The sequence below is a fragment of the Mauremys reevesii genome, linkage group 5 (genome assembly GCF_016161935.1).
Source record: "Mauremys reevesii isolate NIE-2019 linkage group 5, ASM1616193v1, whole genome shotgun sequence".
NCBI lineage: Eukaryota > Metazoa > Chordata > Testudines > Geoemydidae > Mauremys > Mauremys reevesii.
The window spans coordinates 79779165-79804025 of NC_052627.1; the positions used below are offsets into that span (position 1 = coordinate 79779165).

The 24861-nt window shown below is 42.3% G+C and overlaps 1 protein-coding gene across 1 annotated transcript in view; it reads left to right on the top strand.

Annotated features, from left to right (window-relative positions):
- SNX25 (sorting nexin 25) overlaps positions 1-24861 on the top strand; it is a 158697-nt gene that overhangs the window by 46747 nt on the left and 87089 nt on the right. Inside the window, exons 4-5 of the mRNA XM_039542197.1 lie at positions 16245-16417; positions 17526-17712. Coding sequence (XP_039398131.1) covers positions 16245-16417; positions 17526-17712 — 360 coding nt within the window. The remainder of the gene's footprint in view (positions 1-16244; positions 16418-17525; positions 17713-24861) is intronic.

A 24861-nucleotide genomic window follows, 5' to 3' on the forward strand; every position in this document is an offset into this window, starting at 1 on the left:
AGATTAAAACTGGAGAGGTTGATTACTCTTGCCACAATATAAAATCCTGATACTGGTTCTTAGAAGATCCTTTTTGGTTTTAGGAGCATTCTGAGTTTTTTGTATTAAATTAATTGTCCAGGACTGTTGTGACTACTGTGAATCCCTTATACCTCAGTGGTCCCTTAACTTGGGGAGTATGAATTATCTCACTTCTCAATCTGAAGCTTGAGCACCACAAAAATCTTTCCAGCTCACAGAGACATTATAATTTTTAAAAAGCAACACCAAATTTGGGAACAAACTGTGTTACAGAATTTTGAATCGATATCTCTAATTGATATAGTATGGCTCAGAGTCTAAATTTTGAAAAGTATGATAAGTTTAGACTGAAACTTGGATGTTTTGTCTTTGTGTCTATGATACAAGCCTGTTAATTTGGGTGAGTGAAATCACGGAATCATTTCCTGTTGTGATACTCACACAAATGCCTCCCGTGCATTGTAGTGGCTCCATGTAATTTTGTTACATATTATGATAGCAAAGAGAGTTTCATCCTTTGGTCAAGTTCAGTAAGTGACCTAGAGAATTTTAAATACATTTTGTTCCATTTTTAGAGAGGATGTTATCCAGGTATCCGTGCGTAGGGGCTCCCTTACTCTGTGTGACAAGGCTAGTAAGGGTAGGAAGTGTTCTCATCTCCATGAGGCTAAAGACATTAATTTCTTCTATGTGAAGTTCATAGGGTTTTGCCACCCACTTCACTCTAGGTCACCTTTTAAACTCATCCCTTTCCACCTGCCTTGGCTAATAAAAGAAACAAGGATGGCTAATTCTTCCAGTCCCATATGGAGCCTTCTGAGATGCTACAGTGCGGGTAAAGGGGTAGAAAGAGCAATACAAGCTCTTCCCTTTCACATTACTCACCCAGAGAGTGACATTGGTCCAGCAGGAACTGGAAAAGATTCTGTCACTCTTAATTTCCCCTGTAAAATTTTTACAGTTTATTTGTCTGTTAATGTTTTCCCAGAGTATGAAAGGGGTTAGATAGTTTGATCGTGGCAGTTCTTGGTCACATGCATGTAGTTAACTGATTTCCACGTTTGAGATTTTGCCCAAGACATATTGGCTGAGGCCTTAGTGATTCCCCCCCCCCCCTTCTCTGAAGCATTGAGCATGAAGTGCCTGTTTACAGGATGAGATGAGTGTGTTCTTCATGATGGATTTGCTGTAACTGCAGGGGGTGGGAATTGGTGAACCTCAATTCTTCTTGTGTTCTGCTTGTTTTTGTGTGATTGTTCCCTTAATGTCTCATCCAAATAGCTGGTTTTGGTTTGAGTAAAGCATAGAAAAGCTGAATGCTAGCCACGCTCTTTTATTATCTTAGCTGGATCGTGAGCTGAAAAGGATGGTGAATAAATCACTGGAAATTTTCCTAATAGATCTGTTGGAGACACCATCTGTCATAGCAGCATACTTTAAATTCTGACTATGTTAGAGAACAAAAAGCACTCCAATGCCTGGAATTCATTCTTTGTGTCTCATAATATAAAATATTTGTTTCGCTTTAAAGTCAGAAAGGAAAAATGCCTTTAGATTAAATTACATAGTCTGAGATTGTAGGAGTTTGGCAGAGTAAGGCCAGATTCTAAGTTTGGAGATAGTTACCCCTCACCCACTCTTGGGCCTAATGAGAGCAGTGCCTTTTGAACAGGTGTAAATGCACTGTTAGTGTGATCGGAGGGAGTCTGCATTGTGGGCTTCTTATATTGTCTCCAGGCTGTGAGTAAACAGCAGACTTATTCTTACATAAAATTATAGATTAAAAGTGATGAATCTTGATTTAAGAGTAAAACATTTTTTCCCCAAATAGGAATAGAGCGCGACGGGCTGCTTTTTGGTAAAACAGTGTTGCAGGTTTTTGCCATTAGATCCACAAGGCCAGTCATGAATTAGTGACATTGATCCCTTGAAGCTGCTGAGCATGGAGTTTTAGGGCAGTGTCTAGCTCTTAGCAAACTTAAAGGGAAAACTGTCTTATGCATATTGCTGTCTCTTCCTGGAAACAAACAACACAGGAATTACATCAAGTTCTCATTACAAAGCTATTGGTTAGGTTTTTTCAGTAGTAATGTGTAGCTTGGTTCTCAACTGTGGTGGCTCTGTGTGTTTGTATATTACATATAATGTGTGTCCTTATGCTTGCTATACTTATTACAGTGTAAAATAGAAAGAATTGTTACCATGAAGTCAGCAGGAGCTGGTACAAAGAGAACTTGAGAACTAGATTGAACAAAGCCCCAAACACATCCAACTTTAAGGAATATAGCTCCCAATGTTTCCTTTTTCTTTTATAATTCCATTTATATCTCACAGTTTAAAAATGTCAAGAACTGCTTATCATACTAACCCTCTGAAAACTAATATCAAATAGATTAACGTGAATTTGAGAGGTTGTTGCAATGAGAGCAGATATTTGGAAAGGATGATAAAAAAAAGTTACAAAATAGCCTTTAAATAAGTATATTATTAAAGTACCTCTTGCTAGTGCCAGTCACTGAAGTGTTGGGCTTTTGTGAATGAAGCCTTTGCAAGAAGAATTCATGAAGTTCTAATTTTCTATTATTTGTAATACAGTAGACCTAGAGGCTTCAATCAGGATCAGGGTCTCATTGTGCTTGGTCCTCTACTAGCATAGTGTTTTTAATCCATTTCATACCATCTTTGATAACAGACCCAAAGTCCATTGTAGAGTTCTCAATCTTGCAAGACCAATGCATAAGCTAATAACTACACAGTGAAACACATTCGAACACATGTTTGAATAGTATGTCTTTGTTGAAACAACACATGCTGTTAAAGAGGTTCAAGACACTAGATGATGTGTCTTGATTAAATGGGTGCTATGAATATTTTGGGATTGACTTTCTTCTGACTGTGGATATATTTTTTATTGCCTGCTTTAAAAGACAGTTTACTTTTTGTCTTTACTGTGATGCTTTCATATACAAGTCTAAATCAACTTATTTCATTTCTTAGAAGTTTCAAACAGATCAAGCAATTTTAATTCTGCTACACTGTCAAGAAGTTTAGAGATCTCAGGGAGATGCAGGTAAAGAGATGCAGGCTGCATGTTGCCCCTGGTAGTTCCCAGGGCTGCTTTGTTGTAAATGTGTGCTGAATACAGAATGTGCTATGGAAATCTTTTATGATTTGTTGCATGCACACTTGAGCTCACCCATTTCACTGTCAAGATGATTAAGAACTAAATATAATTTTGTGGGACTTCTGGGATTGTAATTAAAGAAATAGGAAGACCAAAAGGAATGATTTTCCAGATTTCCATGGAAAAGGCTATTACTGATTTCTGTGGAAACTTTCTTACAGCCCCCACTTCCCATGCAAATAAACAAAACACTGTCTTATCTTTAAACTTGTCTCACACTGTAGGCTTTCTGATCTTTACAGTGTGAGTTTTCCAGTCAGCCCCTACAGGGTAGTTATGGGGTTCTCAGAAGTTTTCAAGCTTTTTGGGCTAGGAACACACGTATATAAAATGTGTGTGTGTATATATTTTAATGAAAATGGATTTTCACATAATCACATGTCAGGAGTTGGGGCTTAAAGACAAACCCCTAGTATTGCAAGACTTATGATAAAATAATGAGAGTTGGCAATACTGGAACCAGTGTCAGGAGGTCATGGCCACTGTGCCCTTGCCATATTGCTGTATAGGAGAGAGATCCTGATTAGATTCTGGCTAACTGGAAGTGGGGTGGGTCACAACCTAGTTGAATGACTCTCCTGGGCACTCACCAGTCTGCTGTGAGGAAGCCATCCACTGGATTCCGTGAGCTTTAAGCCTCCAAAGTCTGAACAGAGGTTAGGGGCTTGTCTCTAGGCATAGTCATAGGGTGAAAATCCTCTATCTAGCACCCTCTCCTGAGAGCTTAGACCGTGCAGTCCAACTGCCAAGCTCCTAGAATTAGTGCTGACCACTCAGACTTCCCTGTAGCTTAAAGAAACCTTCTTGCAGAACTCCAGCCATATGGATGCTCTGGTGTCACAGATTAACTCCTCAGGGGCATGTGATAGGTGTAACCCATGACCAGTAGCTACAAGCTCATGAACTCAGTTTTTGCACAGGATTTGAAAACACTATTGCTCTGTACTTGATACACAGATCTATTAAAAAACAAAAACAAGAAAACACACCCTCCATGCATTTCTCTGCCTTAGTTTCCGCACCACTCCAAAGCATTCTTTGGGCAGGGGTCAGATCCTCTGGGGCATCCAAGTTCCTTCTCCTGCAGTGCATGGCTTGTCTTCTCTGCCGTGCGGTCCCTCTCTCTCTCTCTAGATTGGGGTGGACAAACTTTCTGGCCTGTGAGCCACTTCGGGTTCCCAAACGGTATGGAGGGCTGGGTAGGGAAGGCTGTATCTCCCCAAACAGCCTGGCCTTTGGCCCCTGTCCCCTATCCACCCCCTCAGAATCCCTGACCCATCCAACCCCCCCTGCTCCCTGTCCCTTGACTGCTCCAATCCCTATCCACCCCCCCTCCCGCCCCCTGACAGGCTCCCCGGGACTCCCACGCCTATCCAACCACCCCCTGCTCCCTGTCCCCTGACTGCCCTGACCCCTATCCGCACCCCCACCCCCTGACAGTCACCCCCCGGGACTCCCATGCCTATCCAACTGCTCCCTGTCCCCTGACTGCCCCCCGAGACCCCCTGCTCCCTTACGATGCCGCTCAGAGCCTGGCCGGAGCCAGCCATGCCACTGCGCTCCCCGTCAGCAGCTCGCAGCCCCGCCGCCCAGAGCGCACAGTGAGCTGAGGCTGCGGGGGAGGGGGAACAGTAGGGGAGGGTCTGGGGGCTAGCCTCCCCTGCCGAGATCTCAACGGCTGACAGGATGGTCCAGCAGGCCAGATGTGGCCCGCAGACCGTAGTTTGTCCACCTGTGCCCTAGATCATCTTGTTTCTCTGGCCTGATGGTCTCACAGCTAAACTGGGTATCCCTTGCTACAAAAGCATGCTTGTACCTTCACATCTCCTACCCAAAACTTCCTGTATGGCTCTGTGGGCATGTCTACACAGCAAAGAAAAACCTGCGACTGGCTGTGCTAGCCATCTCGGGCTCGTGGGGCTCAGGCTGTGGGGCTGTTTCATTTCTGTGTAGATGTCTGGGGTCTGGCTGAAGCCTGGGCTCTAGGACCCTCTGGAGTGGGCGGGTCCCATAGCTCCAGAGCCCAGAAGTCCACAAACAGCAATGAAACAGCCCCTCAGCCAAAGCCCTGTGAGCCGGAGTTGGCTGGCATGGGCCAGCACGGATTTTTCTTTGCTGTGTAGACATATCCTGCGAGTCTTTCCTGACCCATGGAGCATTTGTAGTTTTTTAAATGCTAGCTAGTATCAGTACATTGATGTCTGTCTTTGTTCTGTATTTGGAGATTTTCCACTCTCTCCCCTTCACCAGCTCCCTGCAGAGAGGTAGGAAAAAATGGTTCTTGTAGGCTTGAGCTAACCTATTTTCCCAAGGTGCTTCCATCCGAATAGGCGGCCATTGAATTCTAATGACCTGCCATTGTACTTGGTATGAGAGAGACATGTCAGCCATTATCAGCAAAGGTGGAATTCACATATATAGAGAGGTATGCAGTGATACAGCAGTTTTCATAGTAAAAATGTCATAATATCAAACAGCATAAAATTGTACAGATAGATTCCCCAAAGTGTCACAGGGTCCTAGTATGGAGAAGGTTGAGACCCTTGTGTCAGATAATGGTCCAGTACTAGAGGATTGTGGTAGATGTTACATTTGCTAAAATGCCAGTGTTGTTAGTTTTGGGTTTACAATTATTTGTTCATAATTGGGAAAGAAAATTGTATTAGCTCCCTGCAAAAGTGGTTTTTAACCTTTTAACAGCCAAGAACACCTGTGGTAAGGTTGCTGAGTGTCCTGTACGTCCCCATCTACACACATCAAAAGAGATTCTGCAGTTATGCATAGTCATCTTTTTTCTTAAAAGTTTTTTGTTAAATTTTTTTAACGTAATGTTTTCCCCATTACAATCCTCTTAAGGAATGGGTGAACCAGTGGATTTGTAGCATCAGGTCATTGTGGTTGATGACAGACATTTGAATACAGATTCAATATTCGCACTGAATAGATGAATGCACCCTTAGACTGAGTATCACTTGCCACTATTGCGAGTACAACTTTAAAAAGTATTTCATTTGGGTCCAGAAATGATGAACCAATTGGAATAGGTTTGTTTTTGGTTTTTTTTAAATTGTTTTGCCTACCCATGCTTACTAATCTTTCCTCTAAAGGTTATATTTACTAATATTTCACTCATTTTGGGATAGCCAAAGAAAAGTCCCTTGCTTTCCTAAGCAATTGCACTGTTACTTATCTGCAGAGAATTGAATGCATGTTTGAAGAACTTGTAAGATGGAACAATGTCTGAAATGAAATTAATGAATGATTGATGTTGGTTTCACTTCACAAGGAAGAAAAAAGTAGTAATCTGTAATGCATGCTGTGCAATCCACAAATGTTACAAATACTGTCTGTATGAAATCACTTTTAAGTCAAATGCATCTTGATATACCAGTATATGTCACTGTCACTAAAATCCTAATTGTTGGCAAAGACACAAATGAGTTAAATTGCCACTTGTCACTGTTTGTGTGATTTGAAGCTTATGAAATAATGTGTTGGATTAAAAGGCTTGTGTGGTACCTATTTTGGGAGCTACTCACTACAGTTTGAGATTTATATTTCAGTTCACTGAACCACTGTTTTCAGAATTTATGGATAATCAGCTGAGTTTTCAAAAAAACATTATGCATAAATCATAGAATCATAGAAGATTAGGGTTGGAAGAGACCTCAGAAAGTCATCTAGTCCAACCCCCTGCTCAAAGCAGGACCCACACCAACTAAATCATCCCAGCCAGGGCTTTGTCAAGCCAGGCCTTAAAAACCTGTACAGATGGAGATTCCACCACCTCCCTGGGTAACACATTCCAGTGCTTCACCACCCTCCTAGTGAAATAGTGTTTCTTAATATACAACCTTGACCTCCCCCACTGCAACTTGAGACCATTGCTCCTTTTTCTGTCATCTGCCGCCACTGAAAACAGCCGAGCTCCATCCTCTTTGGAACCCCCTTTCAGGTAGTTGAAGGCTGCTATCAAATCCCCCCTCATTCTTCTCTTCTGCAGAGTAAATAAGCCCAGTTCCCTCAGCCTCTCCTCGTAAGTCACGTGCCCCTTGATCATTTTCATTGTCTTCTGCTGGACTTTCTCCTATTTGTCCACATCCTGTCTGTAGTGGGGGGCCAAAAACTGGACACAGTACTCCAGATATGTCCTCACCTGTGTTGAATAGAGGGGAATAATTACTTTCCTCGATCTGTTCGCAGTGCTTCTACTAATGCAGCCCAATATGCCATTAGCCTTTGTAGCAACAAGGGCACACTGCTGACTCATATCCAGCTTCTCATCCACTGTAATCCCCAGGTCCTTTTCTGTAGAACTGCTGCTTAGCCAGTCGGTTCCCAACCTGTAGCAGTGCATGGGATTCTTTTGTCCTAAGTGCAGGACTGTGCACTTGTCCTTGTTGAACCACATCAGATTTCTTTTGGCTCAATCCTCCAATTTGTCTAGGTCACTCTGGACCCTGTCCCTACCCTCCAGTGTATCTACCTCTCCCCACAGCTTAATGTCATCTGCGAACTCGCAGAGGGTGCAATCTATCCCATCATCTAGATCATTAATAAAGATGTTGAACAAAACCGGCCCCAGGACAGACCCCTGGGGCCCTCCACTTGATACTGGCTGCCAACTAGATATTGAGCTATTGATCACTGTCCATTGAGCCCAACAATCTAGCCAGCTGTCTATCCACCTTATAGTCCATTCATCCAATCCATACTTTTTTAACTTGCTGGTGAGAATACTGTGGGAAACCACATCAAAAGCTTTGCTAAAGTCAAGATCTATCATGTCCACTGCTTTTCCCTCATCCACAGAGCCAGTTATCTCCTCATAGAAGGTAATCAGGTTGGTCAGGAATGACTTGTCCTTGGTGAATCCATGTTGACTGTTCCTGATTACCTTCCTTTTCTCCAAATGCTTCAAAATGGTTTCCTTGAGGATCCGCTACATGATTTTTCCAGGGACTGAGGTGAGGCTGACAAGTCTGTAGTTCCCTGGGTTCTCCTTCTCTTTTTTTTTAAAGATGGGCACTACATTTGCTTTTTTCCAGTTGTCCAGGACCTCCCCTGATTGCCATGAGTTTTCAAAGATAATGGCCAATAGCTCTTCAGTCATATCAGCCAATTCCCTCAGCACCCTCAGATGCATTGGATCTGGACCCATGGACTTGTGCATGTCCAGCTTTTCTAAATAGTCCTTAACCTGTTCTTTCACCACTGAGGGCTGCTCACCTCCTCACCATACTATGTTGCCCAGGACAGCAGTTTGGGAGCTGACCTTGTCTGGGAAGACTGAGGCAATAAAAGCATTGAGTACGTCAGCTTTTTCCACATCATCTGTCGCTAGGTTGCCTCCTCCATTCATTAAGGATCCCACACTTTCCCTGACCTTTTTCTTGTTGCTAACATATCTGTAGAAACCCTTCTTGTTATCCTTCACATCCGTTGCTAGCTGCAACTCCAGTTGCGTTTTGGCCTTCCTGATTACACCCCTGCATGCTCGAGCAATATTTTTATATTCCACCCTAGTCATCTGACCAAATTTCCACTTCTTGTAAGCTTCCTCTTTGTGTTTAAGCTCACCGAAGATTTCACTTTTAAGTCAAGCTGGTCGTCTGCCATATTTGCTACTCTTTCTGCACATTAGGTTGGTTTGTTCCTGCGCCCTCAGTAAGGCTTCTTTAAAATACAGCCAGCTTTCCTGGACTCCTTTCCCCTTCATATTAGCCTCCTAGAGGATCCTACCCATCAGTTCCCTAAGGGAGTCAAAGTCTGCTTTTCTGAAGTCCAGGGTCCATATTTTGCTATCTCCTTTCTTCCTTTTGTGAGGATCCTGAACTCAACCATCTCATGGTCACTGCTGCATAGGTTGCCACCCACTTCTACTTCCCCTACCAATTCTTCCCTGTTTGTAAGCAGCAGGTCAAGAGGAGAACAGCCCCTGGTTGGTTTCTCCAGTAGTTGCAGCAGGAAGTTGTCCCCAACACTCTCCAAAAACTTCCTGGATTGTTTGTGCCCTGCTGTGTTGCTCTCCCAGCAGATGTCAGGGTGATTGAAGTCCCCCATTAGAAATATCTGTGTGTAGATTTAGTTAGGAATTTTCAAAGATCAGTTTGCCTTTCTGTTTGGAAAATCCAATCTCGTAGTCATAACAACAGATACTTGTGTGTTCAGAAGTTGAGACAAAGTGGGTGATGTAATATCTTTTATTGCACCAGCTTCTGTTGGTGAGAGAGAAAGAAAGCTTGTGAGATAACATAGAGCTCTCCTTCAGGTCTGAGAATTGTACAATGTTATAGCTAAATACAAGATGGAACAGGTCATTTACCATAAGTAGCTAACATATTTCCCGAGACCATCTGAAGTGAAGTTGCCAGTTAACAGCTCTCCTGACATGGGCTGCGGGGGGCGAAGCTGAGGGGAGGGAGAGAGGTAGTGGGTTTTAAGATTGTTGTAATAAGCCATAAATCCAGTGTTTCTATTCAGTCCATGATTTTTAGTGTTTAGCAAAGTTATGAATTTATGTTCCCAAACTCGTCTTTTGAAGGTGTTGTGCAGGTTTCCTTTGAGGATGAGGACTGAGAGGTCACATATAGAGTGATTGCTTCGTGAAAAGTGTTCATCCACAGGTGATGTGGTGTGTTTGGTTGTTTTTTTTGTCATTTTCCTGTGAGAATTCATTTGGGAGCACAGTGATTCTCTTCTTTCACTCATATAGCTGTTGTTGGGACATTTAGTGCACTGGATGAGGTACACCACCTGCTCTGATAGGCATGTGTATGACCCATGGATCTTGAAAAGTGTGTTGTGGGAGCTGAGTAGACTAGAGGGCTGCCTCATACATGTGCACCTAACGGGGATATTCAAAAGGTTTAAGGGAAGTAATTTATACAGCTATAAAAGTTGATGTTAGAAGAATTTAGTGGCACTCTGTTTATGTGTGCATGTGTGGGTGTGCATACTGCAGTTAAGTTGCCTGTTTTCTCTGATGGTTACTGCAAAATAAACAGTGCCTTTACTTTGTTCCAGTTTTGTTGCAAATGTAGGAAAGTGGCCTCAGATAACTTTCCTGCTAATTTTTATTTGCTGCCTAAAATGTTGTGTGTCATCAGACCTTCTTGATACCTTCCCAAAGTTCATTCTCACAAATCTTGTGGACGAGTTGCAAAAAGAACTCCAAATTTGGGCTCTGGGATCAACTGCCATTGTACAATGATGAGAATTTTATCCATCACTGCATGCATGCTTTTTGCTAAATTATTTTGTTGGTAGATTGGTGGGGGGGGGGGAGGGGAAGCAGGAGTGACACGGAATTCTGTTTGCTAGGCAGGCCTTGTGCTGATTCACTGTATGTTTCCCTACAGGCTAATGAATACTTCATAATGAGACTGACAGAAATGGAAACCCTCAGTTAATCAGTCCTCTTGCAACAAGAGAGATGCTGTTCAATATGTTTTATGGAAATCCTGAAAAGTATGCACTGGAGCTGTTTAAAAGAATAAATCCAGATGTACTTGCCACTTTGGAGAGGGATAGTAACATATAAAAGGGCAGTCACTACCAAGAAATAGGAGCATTCTTCTGGATGATAGGCTTATGGAAAAGTTTGCTGCTTTGCTACCTGAAGTTTGGAGGATGATCAAAGCCAGGATCAGTGTCTATATGATCATCAGCAAATTGGTTCACCCTTAGCTGATGTTCATTTTTCTTTTCCCCTCCTGTTTTCAGTCTCCCCCTTATCTTTCCTGGCTCTGTTGGAACAAGTTACTGGCACTGATACACAGATGCTTGCATAGGACTCCTGCAGAGAGAGACTTGGAAGATTTGTCCCTTAGACTTTTGCAAAGACATCCTCATCATGTTCTCCATGTATCTGCTGGAGGAAGGGTCTCCTCTTCTCAAGACCCAAATCGGGTTGAGTAATGGAGAGAACCCATCTCATTAGGTACATGTCAGAGTGTATGTAATCCCCACAAACAGCAACATACTGGATGAATTAGGATGGTGAGGGCCAAATATTTACCAATTGGTTTATTCTTTCCATTCTGTTTCGGTGATAGACCCATCTTGACTGTGTGCCATTAAACTCCTGGAACTGGCCCAACTCAGCTAAGCTGAATTTATTGGCTGAAACTGTGAATTCCAGATTTGTAAGAGACGAGATGCAGACAGACTATGCAACGACTTCCTCTGAAAGGATGTAACCGTAGGAACAGTTAATGCTCCAGAGAGATTAGGAATGTAGGCTGCAGTCCCAAACAGGGATGGGGTTCCTGTGGAGACTACACTGATCATGGATGGTATGGAGAGATAAAAGGCAAATTTAATCTCAGCCCAGTGGAGTCAGAATGCACTGTTGATCTGTGCTGTTCATCCCTTGCTTGTATCATGAAAGTATGCTCAGCCATAAATAACTGCATGGACATTCCTTAAAAGGAAAGTGGTTGAGGCCTGTGCTAATACTATCTGAAGCTATGCGCTTGAGTGCCCAGAAAGAGGGGGGTTTTTTGTGCGCGCATGTGTGTCTTCAGAGCCAGATCATCACTGTCTTGCCCAACTACTAACACAGTTTTTTGTTTTCTTTTATCAAAAAGAAGGTAGAGTTGGCCAGTGTTAGACTGATAGTGATTCCTTCTGGCTTTATAATCTATGATCATCTAGTGAGTCTGACCCCTGTATAACACAATAGGACTTCCCTGAATTAATTCCTGTTTGAACTAAAGTATTCATATTATGTGGTTCTGGCCCCATATATTACTGCCCTATACATGTTATAATCTATTAGTACAGGTGACTCGGGGGGAGGGGGAGGCATGCAGGTCACAAGCCCCCCAGATTTGCTGCTTGGCTTATACTGAGCATGCGCAATAACACCATTGAAGCTGGCTGCCCTCACTCTGCCCCCCCCACTGTTGGCAGGCACAGGTCATCTCTGGTTAGTATAAGATATTCTGCTCCCAATCTAGGATTTTTAAAAGATACTAGCTGATACTCGGCGTCAGCTGCTCTCAGGATGTTGACACTTAGCTCTGGGTGGCTGCTTCATCAGACCAGTCCAGAAGAGGAAGGCTAACTTTCACAAGAGAAGATCAAAATTCTTATCTAAATGACCCAGGACCTCTGCCAACCTGTCTGGGGGCAGGCTTATGTAGATAGATAATGATCACCTACAAGGAGAGCCCAGGCGGGGATCTGGAGTATACTAGTATGGAAATGCTCAGCAGTGCACTGCAGAAGACAGCGAAACATTCAGAGACCAGAGAGAAGAGGAGGTTTGACCCAAGAGGAGAGACACCTGCTCTAGCACAGGCTGCAGGAGGCCTTCCATTGTGATGGGGGCTTGGACACCACCCTCACGAGCCAGTGCTCTCCAGGTGAGTATGCAGGGTATCTGCATTCCCAGCCGTTAATCCCCACTATAAGGCAACTTTGCTTTGTGCACAAAGAGAAACAAGTATATTTCCTTGTGACTAGTGCATATAGCTGAAACCTCTGTTTGAATATGTATGGAGTTTGTGGGACTTTTGTCCATTTTTCTTACCCAGAAATGGCAGGACAGGAGCAGCCCCCTGAGTAATAGTTGGTTGCCGCCAGCCAGGACCTGCAACAGCAAACTATCCCTGGAGAGGAAATGGATGGTGGAGGATGAGGGAGAAAACATTTGTGTGAGGAATAAGCACAGCTGGGCCCTGACTCAAATCTGACAGGCTTCTACTGGACTATAATTCCTGCTTCCTGAGAAAATGACCATAACCCCCCCAACCCCAGGTGACACAACAACCCTTCCACTGTACCTGCCAAGAGGGGCACCTGGAACCAAGCTATGTACAGTCTCTTTCCTTCCAGACCAATGCTGGAAGCATGTGAGGCACCTGGTCCTGCATCCTAGAGCCGCTTGCTTACACAGAGGGGGAGCTGCTGACTTGCAACCAAGAGTCACTGGAGGAAGTAAGAATAATGGGATATGCACATGCTGCAAGGTCCAAAGAACAGTTGGCACTTGCCAGGGAAAGAACTGGGTCTCCTTGAGAACAGAATGTCAGAAAACGGAATCTAGCTCCCTGCATGCTTCAGCAGAGAACTGGCTAGAGTGGCTGATTCTGAGGGAGTCCGCAACAATACAGACTTCTTTGGCTGTTTGTTAGTATATCTGGATGTAATTATTACACCAGGCATAGCGTTGACTCCTAAGACATTTGGCAAGTGCTTCATGCTCTGGTGGCAGCACAACCTCCCAAATAACTAGCCGCCAGTGCAATTGTACAGCCTCTCTTTACCCCACCACCTCCACAAAATGAACCCCTACCACCAAGAGTGGGAGAGCCTAGTTGCCTGCCTGCCTGCCTGCCAGCAGGAGGAGGTTTGGTGGGGGTGGCGGGAACCTCACCATGGTACACCAGGGAATGATCAGAAGATGGCTAGGCTTTGTTACCCCTGTGATCTCTTTCTAATTCAAAGATCCATCTTTGCAGTTCTCCCCCCATTTTTCTTTGTGTACCCTTCCTCACACTTTTAATTAGATAAAACTGCATCAGCATCACATGCTTTTGATTGTGTTTCTTTGGCCAAAACTCTTTCCACTCTCTGCAGGTATCTGGCATTTCCTAACAGGCAGCCTCTGCAGAACTGACCCTGGCACCCAAGGTATGCCATGGGATGACCTAACATTTCTGTGGTCAACTCTTATGCATATGCACATAATTTGAAACTCCCTTCAATGTGGCTAGCCTTCTGGCCACACTAGCAATGGCCCCCAAAGGTGCACCCTCTCCTCAAGGTACATAGTTACCTTGTACACCCATCAGTCACCATTTGGAAACCCCCATGAGTGATTCTTTAACTAAGGTGAATAACTCAGTGTTTTGGTACCGATCAGGATTCGGAAGTCCCAGACGGGATGTTTTGGAATTGTCTTTATAGTTCTGATTGATTGAAGTGAAAATGGTAGTTTCTTTAATGAACTGGACGTGCATGATATTTTTCTTCTTCTTATAAGGTACATGAAATTTACAAATTTATGACTGGTTGAGAGAAATATGTGAGAAGAAGTCAATAACTTACAACATTTCATCATAAGTCAATTATTTTGATGAAGTGGCTGGTATCTAGAGTTCAGTGAAATTTTTCACTGCTGTGTCAAAGATCCTACATCAAATAGTTTATTCTGTAGTTGAGGTCAGGTAATTAGTTATTCTCGACAATAATGTTTTTATAAGGCATAAGGTTTAATCTCAGGCATAAGGTTTAATCTGTAAAAGATTGTTCCATGCTGAGCAGAATGTTCTTTATGTACTTGTTCTCTCTAGTAGACCTATAAGGGTGATGGAAAGGATGTTTCCATTTAGGAACATAGAAATTGCTATACTTCATCAAAGCAATGGTCCATCGAGTCCAGTGTTCTGTCTCTAAAGGTATGTCTGCACTATAGCAGGGAGTGTGCTTCCCAGCTCTGGTAGACAGAGGCACTAAAAATAGCAGTGTAGCCAGAGGCAGCATGTGTGACAGTTTGGGCAAGCCATCTGAGTGCATACCCAGGGGTTCTGGGTGGGTTTGTACTCAGGCAGCTCATCTGAGATCCTGCCCATGCTCCTCTGGGCTACATTGCTATGGTCTACCTGAGCTGGGAACCATACTCCCTGCTGTAGTCTACACATACCCTAAAAGTGGCCACCACCAGATGCTTCTGAGGAAGGTGTAAGAAACCTTTTATTGGAGAATTATGGAATAACCTGCCCATAGGGAATATTTCATCTAAACTCTCATCAGTAAAGTGTTTGGTTTAGACCATGAAACATGAGAATTTATGCTGTATTAAAATAATAAATTATTCTGTGTATTGTAACTGTGGATGTTCTCTCTGGATCTCCATGCTTTAATTGTATTATACTTTGGGGCTCAATGATATCTAGTGGCAATGAATTCCACAGAAGAACCATGCACTTTCATCTTTTTGTCAGTTTTAAAATTTGCCTTTCAATTTTGTTTCCCCTTGTCCTGGTATTATGAGAGAGGGTAAATAGGAGTCCATGTTTACCTTCTCAATACCATTCAGTATTTTGTTACACCTCTACCATGTCCCCCTTTCATTTGTCTCCTCTCAGAACTAAACAGACCAAGTCTTTCATATCTCTTCTCATATGGAAGTTTCCCCATGGCTAATTTTGCATTCCCTGTTTCTTTAGCCCATTCTGCTTCTGCTAACCTGTTTAAGACAAGGTGCTCAGAACTACAGTGTTCCAGATGAGAGAATTCCAGTGATTTATTTAATGGTATCATAACATTTTTTAGTATTTTCTATCACATTCTTCATACATACCACACTTGTTTGTTTGATTTTATTTTTTCCACTAGTTATATTGTAACACTGAAAATTCTCAGACGTCTAGCTATTAAGTGATTTTTTTGTCTGGAAGAATTCACTTGACCTTTCCTTGTTTGTTATTTTCTACAAAAAGTCAGAATAAAGAGGCTGGCAGTTTTCTGAGTGACAATTCAGTAGTTGATCACAGATGTAGAAGATCACATCTGTTCCACCTTCAGTGTCACAGCTAAATCCATTTCTCAGTAATATTCAGTCCCCTGCTTAAATAGTCATACAATTATAGTACAAGTCTACCAATTAGTCTGCAGCAGAAGGGTATGTTTGCATCTCAATCCTTTGCCTTCTCAATTATTTTGGAAAAAATGGATTAGGTTCCGTGTATGTCAAGGGAAATGACTAGAAAACAAGCTTTTTATTCAGCCTTCTCCCTAGGGGTGTGCTCTGAACTATAATAGCTTATTCTATATGGCTGTGGTTTAAAAATGTTGTATTTCTATTTGTACAGGTATAGAGAAAAGATAGGGCAAGGGATTGAAATGGGGAAAATGTAGGCTTTCCTTAATATAATTAAAAATAAACAATAGATGAAGCATAGTTTCTGTTTAAAATGTTTCTTTGCTGAACATTATGTCCCTGATATTTTATACATTTCTGGTATAGTAAGTAATGACTAAAGATGTATTGTAATTTCAACTGAAATGCTGGTACCCTTTTTAATAGGCAGGAGGAGCAGCCAAGACCATTTTTACTCCATCCATGCTTGAGGAACTCTGACGAAGAAGTAAGATTCCTGCAATCATGTTCTCAAATTCTGGTGTATTGTCTCCTACCCTCAAAGGATTCCCAGTCTCTCAGCTTGCGCATAGTCCTTGCTGACATACTTGCAACAAAAGGTAGATTATAGATCAGAGATAATTAATGACTTCTTTACTACAGTACTGAGATTACAAACCGTTTAATATACTTGTATTGATATCACATTTTAAGTTCTAAAGTTAAACTTCTGTCACAACCTGCACATGCAGAGACTGGTACAGTTAGTATCTTATAGACGTACGAGACACTTAAAAATTCATAGCATTAGCTAATTAAGGATAAGGCACTGAGCTCTCTTGTGCTGATTTAGCAAGGCATTTCATTATGTGTTTAAGCACATGAAGTCAATAGGGCTACTCGCCTGCTCAAAATTAAGCCTAAACTTACGTGCTTTCCTGAATCAGGGTCAGAGTGCTCAGCACCTTGCAGCATGGAGCCATTCCATCCTCTTATTCTGTCCTAGAGGAAACCAAACCTTTAGCCTTCTACACTGGAGGGACCATCTGGAGAGCATTTGAGTGGTCCTAGACTTTTATACCTTACTCAGCTAAGTAGAATTCTAGACTAAGGATGTGAACATGACTGAAGCATGGTATAAAATCTTTAAAAAACAACAACAACCCAATAACTATCCATTTATTTATTGAGAATTTTAGTTCTTTTTATAAAATGCACTTTTAATTGGATGATGAAACCACTAATCACTGTCCTTTTTTGAATTTGGAGTTGGGGACAGTTTTTGATGCTGCAAAGTCCCAAGTAATCTCAGTATAGTACAGTTCATTTTTAATTCGTAGTTCTGCACCTTCCTAGGCTCTAATGTGTAATGTTCTCTGAGATACACAGGAAGAAGAGCAGAAACAGACACTGGAAATGTTGCAATTTAGGTTCAGCTGCTTTAACATGTGTAAACTTTTTAATAACCTGGATTTCCAGTTTCCTGAATCCCAATGACAGTTTATAGTAATGAATAGAGAAAATAAAAAGTTTAGGAGAAGGATAAACTTCAGTCTAAAATGAGTGATACACTATGTGGTCTGGGAATTACATAGTAATTCCTTGGAATTTTATCAACCTACTTTGTTTCAATTTGTGTCCAAAATGTTACACTGAGTTTGTGTTTGAGTTTGAAGATGACATTTGCTCTTTTGCACAATGATTTTGTTCTTAAATTTCTTCTCCCAGTACTGAAGCCAATGGTGGAGCTGCTGAGTGATCCAGATTATGTCAACCAAATGCTGCTCAGCCAGATGGAGTACAGAGAACAGGTGAATGAGCATCACAAGAAAGCCTACACATATGCTCCTTCTTATGAGGAGTTCATCAAGCTCATTAACAGCAACTCTGACGTTGAATTCCTGAAACAACTAAGGTATCCGATGTTCAATTATAGAATGTTCAAAACTAAGCATGCTTCTCCTGCCAGTCCATTGCTGAGACCTGAGTGAAGTATGATTTCAGTGAAGCGCAGAGAGGAAATACAAGCCTTAACATTTAATAAAGCTGCAAAATAAGCTGCTTTCCCTTTAGTCAGCAGGAAATATTAAAATTACTCCATTATAACTGGCTGGTGTATACAGGGGCGGCTCTAGGAATTGCGCCGCCCCAAGCAGGGTGGCATGCCGCGGGGGCCGCTCTGGCGGTCGCCGGTCCCGCGGCTCCGGTGGACCTCCTGCAGACATGCCTGCGGAGGGTCCGCTGGTCCCGCGGCTTTGGTGGACCTCCCGCAGGCACGCCGCCCCAAGCACGCGCTTGGCGCGCTGGGATCTGGAGCCGGCCCTGGGTGTATATTAAAGTCTCCTCAATTATTTAAAGACATATAGGAACCTTCCACGCAGCATGCCCTGATCAAGGGAGTCAGAGAGAAATAATGTGTTGACTTTCCATCATTATGTAATGTCTTTTTAGTAAATTGCATCTCTAACAAATACATCAAGTCCTTCCTTTTGGGCTGGTCGATTCTGTAATGTGACATTTAGGGGCTGGGCTGTAGTGTGTGTGTGATGACCCCCTAGGAGGTTTTGAGGAATTCTTAGAAGCAGATGGCTCCCAATCATTCCCTCTTGAATATATCTCAGGTTTTGAGTTTGGAGGCCATCCTCTTACTCGTAAAGAATTAAATAAAATAAGATCTTATATGGAATGAATATTCCCTTTCTTAGTGTTCTGTGCTGTGATACTAAGGCATCTATGTAATGTTCATCTTTAATACCTCCCCATTTTTTTCTCTCCCTCTGCTTCCCAAAACTTGGAGCATGGCTTCTCTTTTCACCTATTCCTTCCCTCTTCCTTCATGATACAAGATAACTCCCATATTCCTAACCTGCTTGTAAGCACCAGAAGAGGGATCCCCAGAAAGAGCCAGCAGTCTCCCACTTGCCTAGAACAAATGTCTATTCCAGGTTTCGTGTTAGTTCTTCCCCATCTGATTTGCCTCCCTCTTGTTGCTTTCTGTTTTGAGGAAAGAGTTGAGAACCAACAGCAAGGGTAAATGGATTATGTTGGAACTGCCTGGTGTTCCTGGCATTGTGGAGGGCTGTGTTTCTGGCCTTTTTAGTGTTGCAACCTGTCACACCTTCCAGTGCCCAGATGTCTTTCCCAGCGTGGTGCTGTGTATCAGTATCTCCAGGTGTCGGAAATAAGCCAGTTCCCAGGTTTCATTCTACCAAGAATTAGCAAGTTTCCTAAGGGTGTCATCACTGTCATCGTTGCCGAAAATATTTTTTTTTTGAACACCCAGATTTTTAAACCAATTGTCACAACTTGTAGCCTACAAGTGATTCTCTGACTACGCCAATGAACAAGGATGATGGTAAAACTAGGTTAACGCAACAAATAGTCCTGCAAAGATGGAAAGAATATTATGAGTCCACATGTAACTATCCTGTAGCAACTCAATGTCCAGATCTATATGCATTAGCAATAGATGCAGTCCCTGGCCCTGAAACTTGTGGCGATGACCAGGTTGGAAGAGATTTGCTCAGCCATATAGAAACTGTGAAGTGGGCATGCTGCTGGACCTAACAGCATAACACCCAAACTTTTAAAGTGTACCATTGAGCCCATTATGCCAACTTTTTGTCCAGACTTGGACTCCTGGGAAGGTACCAGCGGAGTGGGAGGAAGGGATCATTATCCCGCTCTGTAAGGGGAAAGACCCATGCACTGAATATTGTAGTTATAAGCCATCTGATGGGTGCAGCCAGCCAGACATCCTAAGGAGAGCTGGTTTAGCTGTCTTAGCCATGAAGGACATGCATAGGGTCTGATGGCAAAAAAAACCAAACGTGAAACGGTACAAAAGTACGGATTTATCAAACCTGCGTAGTTTTGATTCTTTTATATGAATCTGAAATAATGGATGTTGCTTAAAACAAGACATCAGGAGGCTGGAGGCATTTCATATGCATTGTCCGTGACAGCTGCTGGGTATAAGATGGTTTGACTTTATCAGTAATAGGGATGTATCAGTGAGAACTGGCCACCAGAGTACTGAGGTCACCATTGGCTGCTGCTGGCTGGTCTTTTTGGTCATGTTGTATGTCTCAGAAGCAAAGTCCCAGCCCGTCTATCTTCAGAGTTCAGCTTCATGGTCAGGAGAGGACACCTCCCAGTCACTGACTGGCAGCAGTCATGCAGTCTGAAATTAACTTGGCTTCACCAGCTCAGCAATACCCTGTAGAGCTCCTAGATGCCTGGAATAAAATGTGTGGTCATGGACACTCGGTGCTACAGACCTCCTCTGTCTAAGCATGTTGTTGTTGATTATCTCCCCTTTCCTGTCGTTCTTGCACCCTTTTCTGCCCTAATTTGGATGTATTTTTTCTGAATTACTTTTGTTTAATATTGGGTAGCACATCTTTTCTTCTGCACTTGCAATGGTGCTCCTATAGCAGAAGCTAGCTGTTTTTGTTTGTGCTTTAGATTCTCTCTGCCATTTCTATTGACTGAGCAAACACTGTCTGCTTAAGATAAGGACATAGTTGTCATGTGACAACCACCGTGAATGGAAGCATTACTTTGAAAAGACTAAAGCAGGGTTATAAATGTACAAGGGGCGATGCCTCCAGAGGATATGGTCCTACTGGGCAAATACATTGCTTGACCCAATAGTAGGGCCAAGCTTGTGGGGAAATGAAATGTCTAGAGAGGCAGAGTTAACCCACTCTCTGCACACAGGCACCCATTTGCTTGCTGTACACATGCACGCACCCCTCATACTGGGTTTCTTGAAGGGATTCCCCCTCTCCTCTACTAGGGCTGTCAAATTTAGGGGGTTCCTCTCCCACTTCCCTTCTCTGCTGGGATTCTTGGGAGTTCCTCCATATACACACCATATGCCTTGTAGCAGTGGCTTCAGGAGAGTGGTGGATGGTTGCTGAAGAATCCAGCAAAGGCAGCTGTATCTTCCTGTGCCCACAGAACCCTCTGCAGGGGAAGAAGAACTAGTGTTTCTGTCTCTGGGCAGTGATCAAAAGTGGAGGTGAGCAAGGAGATTTGGCAGCAACTGAGGATGAGAGTGGGATGGAGATTGAGGTGTTAGGGAGCAGCCCCAGGGCAGGCTGTCTGGCTATCTTGGGTACTTCTGTGGCTCCCTGGTAAGGAAGCACTGTTATCTCCATTGTACAGATGCAGAGATGTTGCACAGAGAGACTAAGCTGTTTGCCCTGGTCACACAGGAAACATTTGGAGGAGTAGAAAATAGAACTTGGGTCTCCCACTTCCCAGGCCAGCATCCTAACCACTGAACCATCCTTCCTCTCTCTCTTATCTTCATAGCAGAGCCATCGTGAGAGCATTAAAGTGTTGGAACACTGCAGAAGCGGTTTCCATGAGGGTGTGGGTCCTGATTTGTGACTACTAAACACACCTCCTGTTAGATCCATCCCCATCAGTCCATGTGCTTGGGGCTGAATAAATAGCTTTTCTTTTTTGTTCTCGCTTCATTTCCACACCCTGCTCTGAAACAGCTTATATTTCCAAAGAGGAAAATGCATTAGGTGAGAGAGTGAAATGATTTTGTTGCTTGGCTACATATTGTTCATCTGCTGTAAAATTTGCTCTTTACTCCAGGCCAGCATGCTGTGCTACTGACAGTATAAATTACCCCTTATTAGACTGTTGGAAACCTAAATAGACATGAGGTTTATTAGCGTAATAACACTAACGGAGCTGCTTGCTTCAGTTGAAACGTAACCCTTTTGTTGTTGTTCTGGTACAATTAATGTGCACTGTATTCTCTTACTAGCTCTCTAGGTCTCTTTAAATTGTAATATTAGAAGGCAAACTCACTGTATGAAGTACTGTGTTTTTTGGCTACATTTATATCATTATGTTCACTTTCCAGTCTACAGAGTGGTGGACTTACCTCGAGCTGTGATATCGTAAGCCCCAAGCAATGTTGGGTCTGATCAGAACTTGAATGGAAAGTCTCCAGGGAAATCTCAGGATTCTTGCAGGGACATGGTGTTTGTGATTCAGCAGGTGATACTGTTTCCTCAGGATCTGTATAATACCAGTATCCCAGCTTGGTGTCCAGGTAGCGCTGTGCTGCTGGAAGTGCAGTCTCCTTGCTATGTTTAATTTATCTGTCTGTTCCCATCCTTGTGGTGTATGAGCATCTGTGGAAGAGACTCTTGTGGCCATGTAAAGATTCAGTGGCACATTTTTCAAAGTAGGGTAGTGATTTGTCTGTGAATGTACTAAGGGTTGAGGTTGGGGAAACCACACAAAGGTGTGTCTGTGGATGAACAAAGTAAATGACATTTCATGTTATATTTAGCGAGTAAACCACAGGAAAGTATAGAGGAGAAGGGAAAATAAGCTCTTGAATGCTTACAACTGGGAACAAGTTACTTTGCAGTGGGGAGAATTTTTCTGATTACCTCCCTCTTACAAATAAATCTCTGGCATACAGGTATCAACCCTAGTTTCCTGGTCAAATTCCAATCTGGGTAATAGCATTCTGCTTACCTAAAATTCCCTGTATCCCATAATTTTAGTTGGAGGACACTCTTCATTCCTTGTCCTAGAATGATGTGTAGCATTTCTGTGCACTTTTTTTTTTAGGCTGTTAATCCACAAAAGTCAAAAATGGCAAACTTTTTATTTTAATTTTGTTTATATTGAAAATAAGCTAACTGAGATCGCTTCTTGGTAACCTCTAAGCCATCTGATTTAGATAGTAACAGTTTTATAGTTCAGACTATTTGGCTATTGAGGAGAATTATCCTAAGAAATTATAGTTAATGTGAAACTCAGTATTCCTTTGAAACATCCAAATGGTGGTTTGTCATTGGAGAAGAATGTAATTACTTCCCATTTCTTGAGATCAAGATATTATATCACTGCACTGAAGGAAGTCTCCAGGTATTGATAGATAATTCCTCAGATTCTTGATTCTCACTGCAGTCAAAGTAGTTCCAATTCCTAAGAAAAGTGAAATCCTCCATAATATATATGGATACACAACTTTCTTTTTCTGAAATCTCTCTGGGCTTTCTATTAGACTGATTTTATTAACGAAGTTTTGATAGGACTTAAGGTGATTGGAACTGGGTACTTCTTGTTTGGGTAGGTGGAAGGATCAAGAGCTGGGAAGATAAAAAATGAGGCAAGCAGTTGGGAAGGGGATCATAGTGCCTGGGATGTGGTCTGACCCAGTAGAACCATTCTTATGTTCTTTGCAAGAGAGTTAAAAGCTGGGTGGGGGTTGGATGGGCTTGAAATCATTTACTGGTAAGTGTGCTAATCTTCATGGTTCCACATAGCTGATGGGATTTCCCTTGTAATAAATCAGTTTATGCTACTAGTATTTTCACTCCTTAATTATTCAACATGGACAATAGCATATGCACAAATTCATTCACAGCAAGGCCCCTTGAACCTTATTTTCTATCCAAAAAGACACAAGTCCATACAGAAATTGTGACTGGGCCTACATGCCCTAACCCAGAGCTGACTGGGAAAGTGTAACGTCCTTAGAGATGGGATCATAACTGTCTGCCCACACTGTGGAGATGTGCAGGATGATAGGGCTGGCCCCACTGTGGAGAGTTAATTTCCCGGGACACTAGAAAAAAAGCAAGTGTGGTTTGAAGGAGGTGGGGAGACAGACACTGAGGCCAGGTGCTTTTCTCCTTGTTCCTGCTGGAATTCTCTGAAGGTCATATAGCCATTTGGGATTATGTAGCTATAGAATGCCTAAAAATACTTATACGTGGCCATTAAAGAGTAGGGTATTTTTTTCTTTACAATAAAACGCATCTCCCAGATTTTCAAAATATCAGGGCATGAGAAACTTTGCACGTGCATCCCCTACTGGCCCACCCTTCATAGAGGCCTGTCAAAGTTCTTTTCTTGTGGTACACTTGGTCAGCCTCTGCCTAAAGAATGGATGGACAAAGAGAAATCCTTGATGGCCCCTCAGTGAAAGATATTACGGACAGTTTAAAACTAAGATGGGTCATTCCACATTCAAAACCTTCAGGATGGGATTTACCATCAAATGCCAAACAGACATACTTGCCAGGCCATTAGTAACCTGTTGGGACAAAAACAAAAGCCCAGAGAGCAGAGTGCAGTGTTATAATTCTATATAACTAGATTTATATATAATATAGCTAGATTTCATAAGAACTTATAAAAGCCTCTTAAAAAAATGTCTACCTCACGAGAGTGCTTGGGGGTAGGTAGACTGTTCAACTCTTCAAAAGGTTAAGAAGTGGCATTAAAAATATAACAGCAACTTTTAAAAATCTCTTAAAGAACAGTCACTTCCCTAATATTTACCAATGAGCACAGTAGTGCTAATATGAGGGTGGAAAGTAGTTGTTTAAATGTCTCATTTAGTGGGTTGTTTTTTTGGTTGGTTGGTTGGTTTGTTTGTTTTTTGTTTTGTTTTTTGGAGTTACATTGTTTTAAAGCCAAGTGTATAGACAAAGTTAGATATAATTTGTAGGGAGTGGTAGATTTCATGGCCATAGCCTTTTGCTTTTAAAGTGGGAGCGGGGTATCTTTTATTATTTATTTTATTTTATTATGTTAAAGGCAACTATGGATTTTGTGGATTAGGAAACTATCCAATTAGAACTGTTTGGACTGTTTCCTTAGTATTCTCCTGCACTGCCTACGTAAATTGGCCTTGATTTGGAAGGTTATGTTAAATCCTTCTCTATACGTGTGTAGTTGACAATAGCCAACACGACAAAGCCATGCCCTTCACAACATTTCCACATCCTCTATGTGAAATATCTATCATTCTTAAATCTTATTGCTGAGACTTCACATCTTGACAAGAATTCCTTATTGGCTTATCTTTGATAGAAGGAGTCTAAGTTGAGAAGGCCAACTCTCCCCTCCCCTGCTCCCTTCAACTTATCATCTGTCCTGTTTTAGGTCTTACATTATTCTGTGTGTTGTCTGTACATATTTTCTTTAGAGTTCTTTTTAAACAATAGAAGAACTTTGTTTCTTGTTGTTAGTGTTTGAGAGAGACTTTTCAAGTCATAGTTTATTAGTA